Here is a 12,194-nt window from a genome sequence, read left to right as displayed (position 1 = left end):
AGGAACAGGTTATTATCAGCGCTTTATTATCAGTAACACACAAGATGGGAAACGCATCAGAAATTGGTCATCTCAGGGACACTGATGGTATGATAATATCTCTCTTTAATTATATGGAGGACTGATTATCACTTAAATCTGTGTTATTTGATTATTATAATGGACAATATAGAGAAGATTGATTATTATATCATGCTGTGTTTAAGTGCATGATGCATAGTTTCGTGTGTTTATTTAAAAAAATGCAGCTTTGTGTTCAGAAGAACTGAAATAGTGACATATACCACTGGTACTTAAATAGTTCATGGGAAAAATGGGAAAATTATGTTTAATAAGAAAAGAAAGTAAGCTTAAATATATAAATGAGCAAATTGAGAGACAGTTGTATTTGGAAAAGTCTTTATTTACATTGTATTTGTTCACGTTTAAAAATGTAATCTTAAGTATTTATGTATTCTTTTCTTAGTGTGTTGTGTGGGCCAAACTGTAAAATTACTGTCTGACCAAACAAAATGACTAAATACAAGAGCTGAAAAGTGATTTGGAGTTGTTCCCTTTGTCCCCTGTGGTTGACTGATGCTTTTGTCGAGTTAGAAGCAAGTACTGATGCAAAATTCCCAGACAACTCGACAATGAAGTTTGTAAATCCCATGTAATGGGAATGAAAATTGGCTGTTGTCCAGTCTGCCTCTCAGTTGTTGCTCATAGGCTTATCAATCTGACACAGACATGCTGAGGAGTCCAAAATATGAGACTGAAACCCAAATCCAGCACAGAGAGACTCATTGAATGTGGAGGTGAATGTGTGTATGTGTGTGAGTGTGTGTGTGTCAGAGATCCTGTAGAAGGACAGTGTGCCGGCTGATATGTCTACATACACTCCAACTCTATTATAGGAGCCTGAAGGGACATGTTTGTCAAGAACATTATAGCAACGGATAGTAAATCCTTTATCATCGCAGAGCAGACACCAGGTGTTTTCACTGTGCCCAACTACACAATCCCTTCCTCCTTTCCTGCTGATTCCTTTATATGATATTGATATAGCAACATTTCCACTCCGTTCAACCTCCCAGTAACAGCGTCCAGGCAGACTTTCTCTACAGAGAACCTGAGGATGTTTTTTAAATCTCTCTGGGTGATCAGGATATGACTGATCCTTTCTCACATATATAACCTTTCTGTTCTCTTCGGACAAAATGAGGTTATTGTGTGCTGTGTTAAGATCCAGTGTGAGATCACAGGCATCTGAACACAAGAAGAGAGAACACATTTATCACTAAATACACACATTTGTGTATAATTAAATTTGCATTACAACTTGTTTAGTGTGTCCCAGTAATTTACATCAGGTGTCCCTATAATTCAAATGTCTTAAAAAAAAACATACCAAACCAGGTTTTATAGAAATAAAAATAAATTACAAACAATTTCTGTGAGGGTTATGTTTAGTGGTGGGAAAAGAACATATGATTAGCATAGCATAAAAACAATATATACAAGCTTGTGCGTGTGTGTGTGTGTGTAGACGTACATTTGTGTAGTCCTGCTGTATTTCTGAACTTTCCACCATGCTCCACGCTATAAAAGACACAGAGTTAGACATTCTGTATATCTGAAACAACACACACACACACACACACACACACACACACACACACACACACACACACACACACACACACACACACACGGGGGGTGGGGCGGTGGTGGGGGGAGGGGGTTGTGAAATGTATTTCATAGACGTAATGGTTTTTATACCGTACAAACCGTATTTTCTATCCCCCTACACTACCCCTACCCCTAAACCTACCCATTACAGGAAACTGCACAATTTACTTTCTGTGAAAAAAAACTCATTCTGTATGATTTATAAGCCTTTTGAAAAGTGAGGACATGGGTAGCGTCCTCATATTTCACCCTCTCCTTGTAATACCCATGTCATTATACACATTTGTGTCCTGATATTTTACAAAAACATGCCCACACACACACACACACACACACACACACACACACACACACACACACACACACACACACACACACACACACACACACACACACACACTGACATACTTGAGTATCTGCAGTGAGCAGTGTGGATCCTCCAGTTTTTCAGAGAGCAGCTTGACTCCTGTATCTCCTATGTGATTGTAGCTCAGATCCAGCTCTCTCAGGTGTGAGGGGTTTGAACTCAGAGCTGAAGACACATAACCACAGCCTTCCTCTGTCGCCATACAGCCAGACAATCTACAAACACACAACATTATTTTGTTAATCAGATATCACTGTCACACAATCACCTGGGTAATTTGTATTTGCAACCTTTTTATTTTATTTTCTAAATGTAGTGAAGTTTGCAGAAACATCTATACTCCAGTGTAGCAGATTTCCACTCTCTGCAAGAACAAGAAAAGGAACAAAGTATTTCTACATTGTCTCTGGACATCATGGGCCAAAACCTGAAGAGCCATTTTTAGTTCTCTCACTGTCAGTGGTGTACTTTTTGGTGGTATTATTACTTTGTTACAGTATTTGAGTATTTATTGGGAGAATCTGTACTTTACTTTAGTTTTTATATTTATGTCAACTTTTACTTCACTACATTTCTTAAATAAAATGTATACTTTTAATCCATTTCCCCAAAGCATTTCGTTGCTTATTACAAAATAAAGTCGGAAGAACACAGAAAACAGCATGTGCAAACAAGGGCTCACACAGCTGTGGTTGATTTAATTTTCCAGGATGCGTCCATTGCTATAGCAGCTGAGAATGGTCTGCTGTCATTATACAGTACGAGAACGGCCTCTAGAGGCCAAATAAAAACTCTCCTCATAAATAAAAACTGATGCCTTGTACAGTTTGTTTTGACACGTGACGTGAGGCTGCACGCTGCAGAGCGGGACACAGCGGGATTTAAAACATAGACAACAAAGCGGTATGTTATACAGTACGATATAGTATATGTTTTCATATCACTATAAAGTAATTAGTTTTTTGACTAGATATGCTGCATTAGTGGAGAACAGCAGTGTGTTTGCCGTTGCTTTCCCGCATGGGCATCGGAAGCAAAAAAAATGTGGGTGGGTCCTCATAAAGTACAAATATACTGCTTTGCTTGCTAAATGTATAGTTTGGAAAGACAAAATTATGGAAATCGCCAGTAGTGTAGGGGTAAGACACACGGCATCTAGGTTTGACACAAATCGACCTTGGGACCTCGGTTCGAGTCCGGCTTTCGCCGAGCTCAATCTTCTCTCTTTTCCCATCAACATATTAGATCGGAAAGGCATTTATTTTCATTAAAAATTAAGAAAATATTAGAAAAGTGGAAATAAAGCATCTAACGTGTTTAATAATAAGTGTTTATCGATTAGGGGTAGGTAAACAGACATGTGCTGAATGTTAGAGATGATAAAAGTGAGTGGGTCCAATATCATTGATCGTAAAAAGTGGGTGGGTCTTGTCCCATGCTTTCCCGGGCCGCCAACAGGGTCAGGCTCGTGTGGAATCCTCCACCGTGTCTCGAGCCCTCACGCTCAAGGTTGAATGATTGGCTCTGGCGTGGTGGCTGCCATCTTGGCAGAGGATTCTTGCGTGTATGACATTTTATATTGCAGCAGGATTCATATTTAAATGGTCTTTTTGAGTTTAATATTCACAGATGCTAACAGAATGAACTTAGCCTACCTTACAATCAGCCATGAATCCTTTGCTCTCAGAAATGAACAGCTTTTCATGAGGTGAATTATTCCTCAAAGCGTCTCAAAACGATGTAGCTGAAATAATGTTACAGCGCTTCAGTAGATGTTTGTATGAGTTGATGTGTGGGCGTTGATGCGGGGATCGTCAGTATTTGAATCTGAAAGACCGTGCAATCCGTGGGTGTGGTCGCATTAGCGGATAATGAAGTGGCTTGCGGGTGACTGACATTTATCTGTTTTCAAACAGATTACATAAACACAGCATATTTGTTTTTGATTTGCATTTACGTTGTTTAAAACCTGACATTTCAACGTTTCTTAAGACATACACTCACCTAAAGGATTATTAGGAACACCATACTAATACTGTGTTTGACCCCTTTGGCCTTCAGAACTGCCTTAATTCTACGTGGCATTGACTCAACAAGGAGCTGAAAGCATTCTTTAGAAATGTTGGCCCATATTGATAGGATAGCATCTTGCAGTTGATGGAGATTTGTGGGATGCACATCCAGGGCACAAAGCTCCCGTTCCACCACATCCCAAAGATGCTCTATTGGGTTGAGATCTGGGGACTGTGGGGGCCATTTTAGTACAGTGAACTCATTGTCATGTTCAAGAAACCAATTTGAAATGATTCGAGCTTTGTGACATGGGGCATTATCCTGCTGGAAGTAGCCATCAGAGGATGGGTACATGGTGGTCATAAAGTCAAGTCAACTTTATTTATATAGCGCTTTTAACAATGCAGATTGTTTCAAAGCAGCTTTACAGTGTTAAACAGGAAATAATGCAGCATAATTTTATTCAGCCGTACAGCCATTCTGGAGAAAATGGTGATGTCATCAGTACATTTCAATTATCATACAGTGGCAGTGTGGGCTTTAGATCAATAATTAGATCAGTAATTTAGTTTATATGGTTAATTTATTTTAATAATTAGATTTATTTCGATGTTTAGTTGAAAAATTTAGAAATATTTAGTGTCCCCAACTGAGCACGCCAAGCCAGAGGCAACAGTGGCAAGGAAACCAAAACCCCATTAGGTGACCTAATGGAGAAAAATAAACCTTGGGAGAAACCAGACTCAGTCGGGGTGCCAGTTTTCCTCTGGCCAATTAACAAACAGCGTATTATTATTATTATTATTATTATTATTATTATTATTATTATTCTGGCAACTTTACAGGTCAGAGTTCATAATAGATCGGAATATTCGAAGGACTGGAGGCAACACGCTGGAGACGGGTTTATTGAGGATGACGTTGATTAAATAATTATTAAAGTGCAATATTTGAATGATCGGAGGCAACACGCTGGAGACGGGTTTATTGAGGATGACGTTGATTAAATAATTATTAAAGTGCAATATTTGAATGATCGGAGGCAACACGCTGGAGACGGGTTTATTGCGGATGACATATCGATTTAAGTATTATTAAATTGTAATATTCGAACAATCGGAGTCATCACGCTGTAGACGGGTTTATTGCGGATGACATATCGATTTAAGTATTATTAAATTGTAATATTTGAACAATCGGAGTCATCACACTGGAGACGGGTTTATTGAGGAATGCCGTGTCGATGAGGCAGTTTCAGGGGGAGTCTAATCATGGTCTCTCAGACACTTCAGGGTCATGTGTTGGTCTTCTCTGGGCGCAGGTCCAGCATCTGATCTGGATACGGCCCAGATCCGGCTGACTGCAGTAAACCTCGGGATAAAACAAAGAGACTATCATTAGCGTAGATGCCATTCTTCTGATGATGTCACGAGTACATCAGGTGTTATGGGAAGTGTTCCCGGTTCCGGCTGACCTAGTTAATGCAGCCTAACAATCATTTCATTGAAAAAGTGTTTTATGTGTATGCCACAGTAAAGAGATGTGTTTTTAGTCTAGATTTAAACTGACAGAGTGTGTCTGCTTCCCGAACAATGCTAGGAAGACTGTTCCAGAGTTTAGGAGCAAAATAGGAAAAGGATCGACCGCCTGCAGTTGATTTGGATATTCTCGGTATGATCAACTGGCCAGAATTTTGAGACCGCAGTAGACGTGATGGAGTATATTATGTTAAGAGCTCGCTTAAGTATTGGGGAGCTTAAACATTTAGTGCTTTGTAAGTAATAAGCAAGATTTTAAAATGTATGCGATGACTGAAGATATTATTATAAATTACAGCAACCCCTCCCCCTTTACCTTTCAGACGCGGCTCATGTTTATAACAATAATCTTGGGCGGTGGACTCATTTAAAGTAATGTAGTCGTCAGGTTTTAGCCAGGTTTCTGTCAAACACAGCACATCTAGATTATTATCTGTAATGATATCATTAACAATACGCGCTTTTGGGGAAAGGGATCTAATATTTTGCAACCCAAGCTTTATCAATTGTTCATCTGTATTATATCTTTAGTTTATTTGTTGGACATCATTAAAATTTTGGCCCCACTTTATATTAGGTGGCCTTAAGTACTATGTACTTACAGAAAAAATTAAGTACAATGTACTTACTGTGTTCAAATTGTATTGCAAAACACCTTTGCTGATATTGAGGTGGGATACGAGTAGAGTTAGGGACAGGTGTGGTGATATGGGTAAGTTTAAGGGTAGGGTTAGGTTTAAGGGAAGTGCCAACTGTGTAATTACAAATGTAACTACAGAAATTAATTACAGACGTAAGTACATGCAGGTATTTTTTAAAATGTAAGTACAATGTAAAAACATGTATGTCCACAATAAGTGCATTGTATCAAATGATTAATTAAAATGTTAGTACATAGCAGTTAAGGCCACCTAATATAAAGTGGGTCCAAAATTTTTACTGTTGAATGGTTTTGATGTTTTTTTGTATTTACTAATTCGGGGAACAGACACAGTCTCTATATGATAATATCTAGGTGAAAGAGTCTCTATGTGCTGGGATTTATCTGACTCCGGTGACGTGAGACAGCTAGCAGACGGTCGGTTTAGCCAGTTTGTCTGCTTCCTGACCTGGGCCCTAGTGAGTCAAGGTTTAGAGGGATGTACATGGTCAGAAACAATGCTCAGGTAGGCCTTGGCATTTAAACCATGCCCAATTGGCACTAAGGGGCCTAAAGTGTGCCAAGAAAACATCCCCCACACCATTACACCACCATCACCAGCCTGCACAGTGGTAACAAGGCATGATTGATCCATGTTCTAATTCTGTTTACGCCAAATTCTGACTACCATCTGAATGTCTCATCAGACCAGGCAACATTTTTCCAGTCTTCAACTGTCCAATTTTAGATTATATTAGATTAGATTCAACTTTATTGTCATTACACAATTACAAGTACAAGGCAACGAAATGCAGTTTAGGTCTAACCAGAAGTGCAATGGCAGCAAGTGCAGGATATACGTATACAATGGTTGCGTAAGTGCAGGACATAAAAATGTACTGAATATATATAAATATGTATAAGTAGAGAGATGGTTATTACTATAAACAGAACTGAATTTACAGATGAATATATACAGTGAATAAATATACAGATGGCTATTACTATAAACAGAATTTACAGGTGAATATGTACTATGAATATAATATACAGATGGCTATTACTTTGAACAGAATTTTACAGTTAGAGGTATACAATAATATGTTAGGCTAATATGAGGAATATAGCAGTGGATTAAGTTAGTGCAATAAATTATGGACAGAGCTATCCGAAAGAAAGTGTAAAAGTGCAGTGGAAAGTGGTTGCATATTACAGTTAGAAGTACGGTGCAAAATGCAAATGTAAACATTGTTACTGTAAATACAGTCGGCAGTGCAAATGAGCATATTCGAGTTAAGATATGGTGGTGCAAAATGCATAAGTAAACAGTTGTTACTGTAATAAACAGTCGGTAGTGCAAATAACAAAGTGAAGGCAGATGTGAGGTAGGAGAGTTTGCAGTTTAGGAGGGAAGTGGATCAACGGTGGTTAGAGTTCAGTAAAGAGACAGCTCTGGGGAAAAAACTGTTCTTTAGTCTGCTGGTCCTGGTCTGGAGGATCCTGAAACGCCTGCCGGAGGGCAGGAGAGAAAACAGTCTGTGGGCTGGGTGAGAGGAGTCCTTGAGGATGCTGCGAGCTCGGTGCAGACAGCGTTTCCTCTGGATGTGCTCGATGGCAGGTAGTGGAGTCCCTGTGATGCACTGGGCAGTTTTCACCACCCGCTGCAGTGCCTTGCGCTCCGCAACAGAGCAGCTCCCATACCATACTGCGACACAGTTGGTCAGGATGCTTTCTATTGCGCAGCGTTAGAAGTTCACCAGGATAGCCGAGGAGAGCTGATTCTTCCTCAGTGTCCTCAGGAAGAAGAGGCGCTGGTGAGCCTTCTTGACCAGGCTGGAGGTGTTGGTCGTCCACGACATGTCCACCGAGATGTGGATCCCCAGGAACTTGAAACTGGAGACACGCTCAACAGCCATTCCATTGATGTGGATGGTGTCGTGTGTGCCTCTTGACTCCTTCCTGAAGTCCACGATGAGCTCCTTCGTTTTGGTGGTGTTGAGGAGCAGGTTATTATCAGTGCACCATGTGGCCAGGTGCTGGATCTCCTCCCTGTAGGCAGTCTCATCGTTGTTGCTGATGAGACCAATCACCGTAGTGTCGTCCGCAAACTTGACGATGGAATTAGTTCCATACACAGGCTTGCAGCCGGAGGTGAAGAGGGAGTAGAGAAACGGACTTAGCACACAGCCCTGTGGTACACCAGTGTTGAGTGTGATGGACGTGGAGCAGGTGGATCCTGATCGAACATTCTGTGGTCTGTCAGTTAGGAAGTCCAAAATCCAGTTACACATTGAAGTGTTGATGCCCAGGTCTCCAAGTTTGGCAATTAACTTGGATGGGATGACAGTGTTGAATGCTGAGCTGAAGTCAACAAACAGCATGCGTGCATAAGTGTTTTTACTGTCCAGATGGGTGAGCACAGAGTGCAGTGCCATGGAAACTGCATCCTCTGTGCTCCTATTGCTGCGATAGGCAAACTGGTGTGAGTCCAATGTGGATGGTATAGAGTCTTTTAGGTGTTCCAGGACCAGCCGCTCAAAGCACTTCATAATGATGGGTGTGAGTGCTACAGGGCGGTAGTCATTAGGGCACCTCGGGCTAGAGTGTTTCGGCACTGGCACAATGGAAGTGCGTTTAAAGCATGATGGTACAGCTGCTTGGGCAAAAGACAGGTTGAAAATGTCTGTAAAAACCCCAGCGAGCTGCTCCGCACACGCCCTGAGAACACGACCAGGGATGTTGTCTGGTCCAGCAGCCTTGTGCGCGCTGATCCGGCTCAGTGCCTTGCAGACATCTGTGGAGGAGAGTGTGATTGGTGGGTGGTCAGCTGAGGGTTTGAGCTTGGTGGCAGTTTCTCTGTTGTCTCTTTCAAAACGAGCATAAAAGTAATTTAGCTCGTTCAGGAAGTTGACATCAGTGGCTGCGGGGGTGGAGTGGGTGGGTTTATAATCACTGATGGCCTGAATGCCCTGCCACATGCGTCGAGGGTCAGAGTTGGAAAAGTGTCCCTCTATATTAAGCTTGTAGCAGTGCTTGGCCTTTTTGATGCCCCTCTTCAGGTTTGCTCTGGATGCGCTGTAGGCTTTTGCATCTCCTGATCTGAAGGCAGTATTGCATGACTTCAGCAGGAGTCGTACTTACCTGTTCATCCAAGGCTTCTGATTTGGGTTTGTGGTGATCTGTTTCTGGGTTGTAACACTGTCAATGGTGGTATTGATATGATCCAATACTGAGGAGGTGTAGGAGTCAATGTCCGTGTGAGCGCCACTGGTGGCTTGAGAAGCAAACATACTCCAGTCTGTGTTTAGAAACCTTTCCTGGAGTGTGGAGTCTGCCCCCGCAGGCCACACCTTGATGGTTTTCACTGATGGCTTCACACGATTGATGAGGGGTGCATATTTGGGTCTGAGAAACAAAGAGATGTGGTCTGACTGTCCCAGTTGGGGGAGGGGTGTTGCAACGTAAGCTCCCGCCATGTTTGTGTAAACATGGTCTAAGGTTTTGTTTCCTCTGGTGTGGCAGGAAACAAGCTGGTGAAACTTGGGTAGCACTGACTTTAAGTTTGAGTGATTAAAGTCACCTGCACCAATAAACGCAGCTTCCGGGTGATCAGTCTGTTGTTTACTGATGGCTGCGTGAAGTTCTTTCATAGCAAGCTTGGCATCAGCATCGGGTGGAATATAGGCCGCAGTGATAATGGTGGAGGTGAACTCCCGCGGTAGATAAAACGGTCTACATTTAACCATGAGAAACTCCAGGTTAGCTGAACAATGACTCCCAACAATAGCAGAGTTTGTGCACCAAGCTTTGTTAATATAAATGCACAATCCACCCCCTCTGCTCTTCCCGGAGCCATCTAATGTTCTATCCGCCCGGAGTGTGTGGCGTCCCGCTAGCTCGATAGCGGTGTCCGGTATTCCGCTGTTTAACCAGGTTTCCGTGAATATTAGGACGTTACAGTTCAAAAGTTTCTTACTGTGTGTGATGCTGAGTCGAATCTCCTCCATTTTGTTCACTAGCGACCGTACATTGGCAAGGAAAATGCTGGGTAAAGAGAGAAGATGAGGAGTAAGCGTTAGCTTAGCACGCGTTCCTCCACGCTTCCCCCGCCTTTGTTTACGATCTCTCCTCCGCCTTCTAGCACTTCCGCCCGGCCGGGTAGAGTGCAGAGTCACGGGTGTCCTAGCGATCTCAGGAAGGAGTTGTAGATTGTCCATAAAACTGTCGGAAATTTGCAAACCAATATCCAAAAGCTCAGCGCGGGTGTACGTTGTAAAGGCACAACTGTTCTGTGCGAACAGACCCGAGAAGAACAGGAAAAATACCGCAAAATTGCAGAATCTGGAGAGAACCAGAGCCTCGCGATCTACTCGCGCCGCCATCTTGGTCATATCACTTTTGGTGAGCTTGTGCAAATTGTAGCCTCTTTTTCCTATTTGTAGTGGAGATGAGTGGTACCCGGTGGGGTCTTCTGCTGTTGTAGCCCATCCGCCTCAAGGTTGTGCGTGTTGTGGCTTCACAAATGCTTTGCTGCATACCTCGGTTGTAACGAGTGGTTATTTCAGTTAAAGTTGCTCTTCTATCAGCTTGAATCAGTCGGCCCATTCTCCGCTGACCTCTAGCATCAACAAGGCATTTTGGCCCACAGGACTGCCGCATACTGGATGTTTTTCCCTTTTCACACCATTCTTTGTAAACCCTAGAAATGGTTGTGCGTGAAAATCCCAGTAACTGAGCAGATGTTGAAATACTCAGACCGGTCCGTCTGGCACCAACAACCATGCCACGCTCAAAATTGCTTAAATCACCTTTCTTTCCAATTCTGACATTCAGTTTGGAGTTCAGGAGATTGTCTTGACCAGACCACACCCCTAAATGCATTGAAGCAACTGCCATGTGATTGGTTGATTAGATAATTGCATTAATGAGAAATTGAACAGGTGTTCCTAATAATCCTTTAGGTGAGTATATGTCTCATGTTTGTGAGACAAGTATTCACTAAGCTAGAGCTCCTTTTCTGAAGACTATCTGAATGAACGTCTTTGACAGAGAGGCTGCCGATCGTTTGTTTTCTTTATATTGCAAAAAGCCAAAAAAAAAAAATTATTGTGACTGTACGCAAAAAAAATTGAAATTTAACATATTATAATGATGTATAACACTTGCCTGAATGATAAAAAACGTCAGAGTTATTTGAGTCTCTTTGGCACTGATAAGAAAAAAAGCAAGCTGATCGCGCCGGCAACAACCACTGACTCGAGGGGGTTAAATTTACAATCAGCTGTCATTTACTCTTAGAAATAAACAGATTCTCTGTTTAGATTATTCAGATTATTCCTCCTCACCGCGTCTCAAAGCAATGTAAGTGTTTGAGTTGAGGCATTTACTCTGCTCTCATTGATCATTCTCATCGTGTCAGTATTTGAATCTCAAAGGAATGCATGCTCCATGGGCGTGGCTGCATTAGCGGATAATGAAGAGGCTTGCAAATGACGGACATGTCTCTCTTTTCAAACAGATTACATAAACACAGCATATTTGTTTACGTTTTGATTTACATTATTCAAAACCTGACATTTCAACGCTTCTTTAGACATATGTCCCATGTTTGTGTGATAAGTTTTAATAAGCTACAGGTCAATTTCTGAAGAGAATCAGATCAGACATCTTTTACAGGGAGGCTGCAAATCACGCATCATGTTTGTTTTTTTCTTTTGCAAAGAGCATAACATTTTGTTTTTATTATGAGTGTACACAACTAAACGTAGAAACATAACAGATTGTAATGATTAGGGGTGGCACGGTTCATAAAACCCACGGTTCGGTTCGTATCACGGTTTTAGGGTCACGGTTTTCCGTTAAGTACGGTTCTTGTTGTTGTTTTTTTTAATCGTTAACACTCCAGAAATTTACTTCAGCATATGGTATATATGGCTTAATCATCCACAATTTAGGATACAGTATT

General features: G+C 41.6%; 1 protein-coding gene across 1 annotated transcript in view; it reads right to left on the bottom strand.

Annotated features, from left to right (window-relative positions):
- Positions 1–390: 390 nt before the first annotated feature.
- Positions 391–12,194, bottom strand: part of LOC307126356 (uncharacterized protein) — a gene marked incomplete at its 5' end in the record, with an annotated part of 92,522 nt that continues 80,718 nt past the window's right edge. Inside the window, 3 exons of the mRNA XM_079816822.1 lie at positions 391–1,248; positions 1,535–1,581; positions 2,080–2,253. Of these exons, the coding sequence (XP_079672948.1) occupies positions 692–1,248; positions 1,535–1,581; positions 2,080–2,253 (778 nt within the window). The 3' untranslated portion in view covers positions 391–691. The remainder of the gene's footprint in view (positions 1,249–1,534; positions 1,582–2,079; positions 2,254–12,194) is intronic.

This window comes from Gobio gobio, assembly GCF_949357685.1.
Source record: "Gobio gobio genome assembly, chromosome: 5".
NCBI classification, from domain to species: domain Eukaryota; kingdom Metazoa; phylum Chordata; class Actinopteri; order Cypriniformes; family Gobionidae; genus Gobio; species Gobio gobio.
Note: the sequence above shows the minus strand (reverse complement) of the source record. Positions and strands in the feature narration are given on the sequence as shown.